The sequence below is a fragment of the Chiloscyllium plagiosum genome, chromosome 1 (genome assembly GCF_004010195.1).
Source record: "Chiloscyllium plagiosum isolate BGI_BamShark_2017 chromosome 1, ASM401019v2, whole genome shotgun sequence".
Classification (NCBI taxonomy): domain Eukaryota; kingdom Metazoa; phylum Chordata; class Chondrichthyes; order Orectolobiformes; family Hemiscylliidae; genus Chiloscyllium; species Chiloscyllium plagiosum.
The window spans coordinates 3297822-3306301 of record NC_057710.1 but is presented as its reverse complement, the minus strand read 5'-3'; the positions used below and the strand labels follow the sequence as shown (position 1 = coordinate 3306301).

General features: G+C 45.9%; 1 protein-coding gene across 1 annotated transcript in view; it reads left to right on the top strand.

Moving 5' to 3' along the window:
• The first annotated feature begins 36 nt into the window (after positions 1-36).
• The window catches only part of LOC122548689 (Alstrom syndrome protein 1 homolog), a 30437-nt gene continuing 21993 nt past the window's right edge, over positions 37-8480 (top strand). Inside the window, exons 1-3 of the mRNA XM_043687517.1 lie at positions 37-158; positions 241-402; positions 3997-5036. Coding sequence (XP_043543452.1) covers positions 44-158; positions 241-402; positions 3997-5036 — 1317 coding nt within the window. The 5' untranslated portion in view covers positions 37-43. The remainder of the gene's footprint in view (positions 159-240; positions 403-3996; positions 5037-8480) is intronic.

The window sequence follows — 8480 nt, the reverse complement described above, 5'->3', positions numbered from 1 at the left end:
AGACATGCTGAGATATTTTTGCTTCCCTGTAGATGCTCCTGTCATGTTGCCGTACAAACCTGCAGGGAGCACCGAACTATTCTACATGCCAAAGGCAGGGGCAAAGAGCCAAACTGCCCAGCTGGATCCTGAGAGCAGCAGTGAAAGCTTGCAGACAGGTCAGCTCTTTGATTTCTCATAAGTATTGCCCTCTCAAGTTCTGATCCAGCTAGTTTGACGTCAACTCTGTTTCATTCTCAGATTCACGGCATACACGTCCTACTAGAATCCTGACTGAGGGCCTGGACGTCAGGAGCTGCGGTCAATCCAGGAAGCCAGTGAAGCAGCAAGGCAGAGCATTGAGCAAAGCAGCAGCCTCGAAGAAGCCCAGGGAGGAGGAGAAAATGAGATTGTTTGAAAGAGGTAAGGATGTGCTGTGGAGATCCATGGCAGGGCAGACATCATGGGAAAGGCAGACAGATACAGTTTAATATAAATTTATGCCAAGTCATATCAGATGGGAGGGAAAATGAAGAGTGTGGCTGAACAGAGAACTAGAGATACCAATATTCCAAAATTGTGATGCATATGTGAAAATGTGAATAAAATGATCAATAAAAACTTGAGGTTGACAATAGGGGCATAGAATGCAAGAGTTAAACAGTTAAATATTTGGGGGGAAGGGGGCAGTGGTGGTCAGAGTGTATGAGCAGTAGTGATAGGGGACTCAGTAATCAGGGGGACTCATTTCTGTGGCTGCAAGTGAGCCTGCAGGCTGGTGTTGCCTCCCTGGTGCCAGGGTTAAGGACATCTCTGAGCGGACACTAGATATTCTGAAGGAGGAGAGTGAGCAGTGAGTGGTTGTGTTCTGTTTTGGTATTAATGACATAGGCAGAAAGAGGGGTGAAGTCCTGCAGAGGCGTTAGGTCGGATGATGAAGAGCAGGGTGTCAAGGGTTGTAATCTTGGGATTACTTCCTGTGCCATGAGCCAGTGAATCTAGGAGTAGGAAAATAATATAGTTAAATAGGTGGCGAAAGAGCTAGTGTAGGACAGAGGGCTTCAGTTATGTCTATCATTGGGATGTGTTCTGGGACAGGTGGGACCTGTACAAGGTAGATTCGGTTGCACCTAAACTGGTGGGGCACCAGTATTCCCGCACGGAGGCTTGCTGGTGTCACTGGGAAGGGTTTAAACTGGGCAAGGTGGGTGGATCCATTACCAATTGACAGAAAAATCCATCTGGTACACATCCTTACCTGGTCTGGCCTACATGTGACTGCAGCCCCACAGCAATGTGGTTGACTCTCAACTGCCCTCTGGGGCAATTAGGTACTGGGCCTGGCCAGTCAGGTCTGCATCAGGTGAATGAATAAAACCAAGGGAAGGGAGGAGCTCGGATTTGAAAAACAAGTTTGGGTGGAACTCAAAACAACAAGTGGTCACAGACATTGGCTCGAATTGTTGGTAGGCCTCCAAATATGAGTGGTGATGTGGGGCATGGCATTAATCAGGAGTTGAGGGAAGTCTTTAGTATGAGCAACACCGTTATCATGGGATTCTTCAATCTGCATGTAAACTGGGTAAACCAACTGAGGACTAATGCAATGGAGAGTGAGTTCCTGGAGTTTCTTAGGGATGGTCTTCTCGAACAGCATGCTGAGACAGGAATAGAGGACAGGCGATTTAAAATCCAGTATCATGTATTAAAACCAGGCCAATTAACGACCTTGTAAAAGACCCTTGAGGAATGAGTCACTGTAATATGAAAGAATTGTACATTGTGTTTGAAAGTGAGGTTGTTCTGAAGCAGGGCTGTTAAAGTTTAATGAGGGGAGTTGTGAAGGCATTGGCATGGATTGGGAAAATACAATAAAAGGCATGATTGTACATGGGCATTGGACAATTGCTTGAAGAACAATTGCATAGCTTGCAACAACTAAACATCTTTTAAGCTGCAAAACACACATAAGGTCAGCCATGATTCCCAAAGGAATTTCAGGATTGGATCAGGTTAAAAGAAAAAAATCCATAAAATTGTTGGAAAGTGCAGTAATTCTGAGGATATGGATTTATAGAATTCAGTAAAGGAGCACCAAGAAGCTGATGAATTAAGGGAGAATAGAACATGAATTCAATCTGATTAAAAGGAAAACACTAAAAAATTGACAGTGAAAGTTTCTGTAGATCTGTAAAAAGGAAACGTTTTATTACAATGAATGTGGGGGTCCATTGAAAGCAGGGAATTTATAAAGAGGAACAGAGAAACAGTGGAAAAGCTAAATGGTTACTTCTCTGATTGCACTAAGAAAGGTGCAAGAAAGCTTGCAGAATTAGACATCCAAGTGACCAGGGAGATTGAGGAATTACAGGAGATTATTGTTAGTAAGAACTGGAGAAATTAAATGGGGCTGCAAGTTGTTAAATTCGAGGGCCTGCTGATCATCTTCACAGGGTGTTGAAGGAGATCCTCAATGTATCTTCTAAAGCTGTATAAATTCTGGAAACATTCCTGTGGATCACATCAATATTAGGGGAAATACTGCAATCTAGTATAAAGGATGGGCTTAGTAGATAATTTAAAAATTGCTAAATTCCAGAAATTGCAACAGATCTGGCATCCTGTGTGGTTCGAAAGAAGAATGAATGTATCAGGTCCAGTGACCCTTCTTCAGAATGCAGTTGTGAACACAGTGTGTTGTGAGGGAACTAGGAGCAGCAGTAGACCATTTGGCTGTTTGAGCTAACTCTGTCTTTCAATGACATTGTGACTGATCACCCAGCTCAGTATCCAGTTCCTGCTTTCTCCCCACATCCTTTGATTTCACTGGCCCTGAGAATGATCTCTAACTTCAAGGGAGCATTCAATGTTTCGGCCTCATGTAGTAGAGAATTGCCCAGGCTTCACCGAGCTCAGGTTGAAGAAATTTTCTCATCTCAGTCCTAAATGGGCTATCCTAATCCTTGGACTGTGACCCCTGGTTCTGGACTCCCCACTCATCGGGAACTGGAATGCTCTCACTATGGAATTCTTCACTGCCTGCCACACCTGTATGTCTCAATGACTGATGTACGAGGACACCCAGGTCCTGTTGCACTTCCCTTTTTCCAGTGAATGTATCTGAATAGCCAATCGCTATTCAGATAATCTGCCTTCTTATTGGTCCCTCTAAAGTGGATAACCTCATATTTAGCTACATCATACTCCGTCTGCCTTGCATTTGCCCACTCACTCACCTTGTCCAAATTGTACTGAAGTATCTGTCAACCTTTTCACATGCAGGTGCAGGAAGGCGTTAGGAAGGCTAATGGAAAGTTAGCCTTTATCTGAAGAGGATTTGAGTACAGTAATAGGAGGTTTTGCTTTAATTGGTTAGACTGTACCTGGAGTGCTGTGTGCAGTTTTGGTCTCCTTGGCAAAGTTATTATTGCCATAGAGGGAGAACAACAAGGTGCGCCAGATGTGTTCACCGGGATGGCAGGACTGTAGTTGAGAATGAGAGGTGATCCCATTGTAACTCAGGAGATGCAGAAACAGGGTAGATATAGGTATGATGTTTCCCTGGTTGAGAAATCTTTATACAAGGGAAACAATTTAAAAATAAGGGAAATTCCATTTTGGTCTGAGATGAGAAAAAATGATCTTACTCTGAGGTTTGTGAACCTGAGGGCTGTGGAGACGCAGTTTGTTTGAGTGTATTTCAGACAGATAGATGACCAGTGGTGTACAGTGCTGAGTAAAAGGCATTGAAGTGTTTGACCAGCCATGTTCCTATTGAATGGTGGGTCAGGCTTGTTGGGCTCCTCAGTTGCTATCTTGGTGGGGAGTGTGGTTGGTGAAGAGTATAGAAATGGGGATGGCTAAAGCTTTATGGAGCGATAACTGATATCAGAGAATTGCTGTATTTCATTTAGTGAGGAGAGGCGAGGATGACTTGGATTCAGTTCAAGTTAGGATAGTAGTCAAATGTGTGTGGGCCTCCTGGCTTTACTCTAACTCCCTGTGCTGTCACTGTAGGTATCCGGCGACCACAGAGTTCCCTCACCCCTGGCGCAGCAACTTTACCGTCGAGAATGTTGTTGCAAGATACAGGCGACGGTGACATTATCACCAGTGGTCCCCTCCAGCATGACGTCAGAAATTCCCTGGAGTCCCAGACCAGAGACTCTCCACGTTACGCTGAGAGAAGGCAGCGAGCATCACAGCAGGAGTTGAGCAGCAGGGGTTCGCGATCATATCCAGCCGTCCGTCAAGCCCAGAGGCATCGGGGGGGTGAATGGAGGCATCCTGCCCCCTCACGTGTGGAACAGACAGAGGTGGCTACCAGCAGGTCCCGGCAGGGTAACTCTCGGGGTCAGCTTTGCCTTGGAGGCGACGTGGCTGATCGTGTCAGCCGCCGAACAGAGGGATTCCAGTGTCAGCCTGGTGCCCGAGAGGCAGTGAGATACAGCAGCCTGGACAAACTGTGGCAGAAATTTAAGGAGAGGCATGAACAGTACAAGAGTCTGGCTTCAAGCAGTGCCAGTGAGCTGTCCCTGCTCGAGCGTTTGGATGAACTAGCCCGGATGCTGAAAAACCCAGTACATCACTCTCTCCTCTGTGCTGAGAGGAGGGCTGGACAGCGCAGGCTGGGAGAGAGGGGGAGGAGGCAGAGAGCTTGGGAGGATCCAGTCAGGGATCTGTATGATCTTGCTGCCACACAACCTGACAGGTCTGACTCCCTGGAGAAAATCTCCACTGATCGCATCAAGTTGATCCTGGACCATCGGCAGTACAGGGGTCTGCAGAGTGGCAGCTTGGCTGCTGTATCCACAACAGAGTCAGACACCACGGTCCCAGCCGAGACAGATCCTCAGACACAGACGGAGACAGGAAGCACTGTCTCAACGATCGACACAGACCGTTTGATCAGGGCCTTTGGACCTGAGCGTGTCACAGTCCAGCCTCTCCCCCGCTTGTATGGCACGATTGAAAGGCAGAAAGAGAGCTCGATTCACAGGAGAGGGAGGTTAAGGAGGGCAGAGAGCAGGTCTCGAAGTGTTCCAGTTGACCAGCATGTGAGTGATGTCTCCTGTAGATTGATGCTGATTTCTAGCTTCACAGACGTGTTACACCACAGAAGGAGGCCATTGCTTTCCCAGTGAGCATCTTGACATAGTGCTAAACAGGGCTGTGTAGAGAGCAGGGCAGTGGGATTAGTTTGGGATTGATACAGGGTTATGGGGAGAGAGTGGGGCAGTGGGATTAGTTTGGGATTGATACAGGGCTATGGGGAGAGAGTGGGGCAGTGGGATTAGCTTGGGATTGATACAGGGCTATGGGGAGAGAGTGGGGCAGTGGGATTAGCTTGGGATTGATACAGGGCTGTGGGGAGAGAGTGGGCAGTTTCTTCCCACAGTCCAAAGATGGATTAGCCATGCTGAATTGTCCCATAGCAACCATGGATGTGCAGGCTGGATGGGTTGGCCATGCCATATGCAGGGTTATTGGGTAGAGAGGGTCAGTCTGGGTGGGATGCTCTTTGGAGGGTCGGTGTGGACTCAAATGGCTTGCTTCCACACTGTAGGGATTTTATGAATGTATTTGTTCACACTGCCTCAGTGTCTCCCTGACTAAGTGCCCCCTCTCCCTCTCTGCTGGAAAGCTGCTTGTTCTACTGTGAGCAGTGGCTTTGTAGAATAGAGCACCATCCGGGTGTCTCGTGTGTGCTCCCTCCATAAGACTGTAAGAAATAGGATCAGGAACAGGCCATTCAGCCCCTCCAACCTGCTCCACTGCTCAGTAGGATCCTGGCTGATCTGATGTTCCTCACGTCCACTTTCCTGCCCTTTCCCGAAGACTCCTGATTCCCTTGAGGGGCATGATAGGGTAAATAGACAAGGTCTTTTCCCTGAGGTGGGAGAGTCCAGAACTAGGAGAGAGGAAAGTTTTAAAAGGGACTAAAGAGGCAACCTTTTCACACAGAGGGTGGTGTGTGTATGGAATGAGCTGCCAGAGAAAGTGGTGGAGGCTGGTACAATTACAACATTTAAAAGGCATTTGGATGGGTATATGAATAGGAAGGGTTTAGAGGGATATGGGCCAAGTGCTGGCACATGGGACTAGATTAATTTGGGGTCTGGTTGGCAAGGACAAGTTGGACTGAAGGATCTGTTTCTGTGCTGTACATCTCCATGTCTCTGACTGATCGAGAATTTGTCTATCTCAGCCTTAAATATACAGGTGGACTCTGCCCTCACAGCTCTCTGTGGCAAGCAGTTCCAAGGATTCTCAACCCAGTGAGAGAAGAAATTCCTCCCCATCTCAGTCTTAAATTGGTGCCCCTTCATTCTGAGACTGTGCCCTCTGGTCCTCGACTCTTTGATGAGGGGAAGCTAGTTTTCTGTCCATAGATGCCAGACCAGTTGAATTATTCCAGCACTTCCTGCAGGCATAAATCCGATTGAATAGAGTACCAGCCTGTTTAGCCTTTGCTCATAAAAGAATCCTGTTTACTGGGGATCATTGTGGTAAACCTTCTCTGAACGGCCTCCAATGAAATATCATTCCTTAAATAAGACCCAGACTGCTTGTAATCCTGCAGATGTGGTGTTACCAGCACTTTGTACTGTTACAGTAAGACTCTTATAGTCCAACTTCTTTGAATTAAGGCCAACATTCCATTAATCTTCCGGATTACCTGTTGTACCTGGGTGCTAGCTTTGTGCACAAGTTCCCCCCAGTCCCTTTGTGTTGCAGCTTTCTGCAGTTTTTCTCCATTCAAGTAATATTCTGCGATTCCCTTCCAAAATTAACAACTCCACAATTTCTCACATTATGCTCCATTTTTCAAAATTTTGTTCATTCACTTAACCTATCAATATCTCGCTCTAAACTGCATTGCTCTCTGAGCTGCCTTTCCACTTACTTTTGTGTTGTCATCAAACTTGGCTACAGAGCATTCACTTTCTCCAAGTCATTAGTACACGTTATAAACAGTTGCAGTCCCAGCACTGATCCCCGTGGAATCCCACTGGTCACAGGTTGCCATCTGTAACAGATTCCCCCTATCCCCACTCACTGTTTCCTGTCCATCAGCCAATTCTCTCTCCATGCCAATATACTGTCTCCAACGCAGTGGCCTTTATGACGCAACTTTGCTGAACACTGTCTGGAAGTTCAGATATGACACACCTACTGGTTGAGACTTAATTAAAATAAATCTCGAATAAATTACTCAGATATGATTTCCCCTTCCTGAGGCCATGCTGACTCTGCCTGATTAGGTTATGATTTTTTAAATATTCTACTGTCACCTCATTAAGAATACTTTTCCAACATTAAATGTCAGACAATCGGCCTACATTGGCCCACTTCCTGCCTCCCTTTTTTTGAACAGGCGTGTCACATAAAGCAGGTTCCAAGCCTTGGATTGGAGGATTTGAGCTACAGGGAGAGGCTGAACAGGCTGGGCAGTTTTCCCTGGAGCGTTGGAGGCTGAGGGGTGACCTTATGGAGGTTTATAACATCATGAGGGACGTGGATAAAGTAATTAGACAAGTTCTTTTTCCTGGGGTGGGGGAGTCCAGAACTAGAGGGCGTAGGTTTAAGGTGAGAGGGGAAAGATATAAAAGGGATCTAAGGGGCAACTCTTTCACGCAGAGGGTGGTACGTCTATGGAATGAGCTGCCAGAGGATGTGGTGGGGACTGTTGTAACGACAACACTGAAAAGGCATCTGGATGGGTATATCAATAGGAAGGGTTTAGAGGGATGACAAATAGGACTAGATTATGATTCGGAGATGCCGGTGTTGGACTGGGGTGTACAAAGTTAAAAATCACACAACACCAGGTTATAGTCCAACAGGTTTAATTGGAAGCACACTAGCTTTCGGAGTGACGCTCCTTCATCAGGTGATTGTGAGGGCTCGATCGTAACACAGAATTTCTAGCAAAAATTTACAGTGTGATGTAACTGAAATTATACATTGAAAAATTGATTGTCTGTTAAGCCTTTCATCTGTTGGAATACAGTGATAGTTTCACTTCTTTCATGTGTAAATCACAAAACCCTTTTTTAAAAAAAGTTGCATTCTCTGGTTGGCTGTTAACAATGGTGATAGCAAGACAATATCTTGAAGGTGTTAGCCCCCTGTGTTCTCTGTAAATGACCTGATGTTTAGATTGATTCTAATCTAAAAAGTGAGATAACAGAGTTTTACATAAATTCATGCAGTTTTTGAGCTCAGAGTTCTACATATGCCATGATGTTTAGATTGATTCTAATCTAAAAAGTTAGATAATGGAGTTCTACATGAATGCATGCAGTTTTTGAGCAAAATACAATGTAACCCTGCAAGTACAAATTCACCCCACAAAATATATGTGTGCGTGTGGGTCTTTGTCTGTGTGTGTGTCTGGGTGGGAGGTTATGAGTGTGAGAAAGTGTATGTGTGTGTGTGTGTAGTGAGTGCAGAGTGTCTTAAGTCTGTGAGGGGGTGCATGTGTGAGTGTGGGAGTG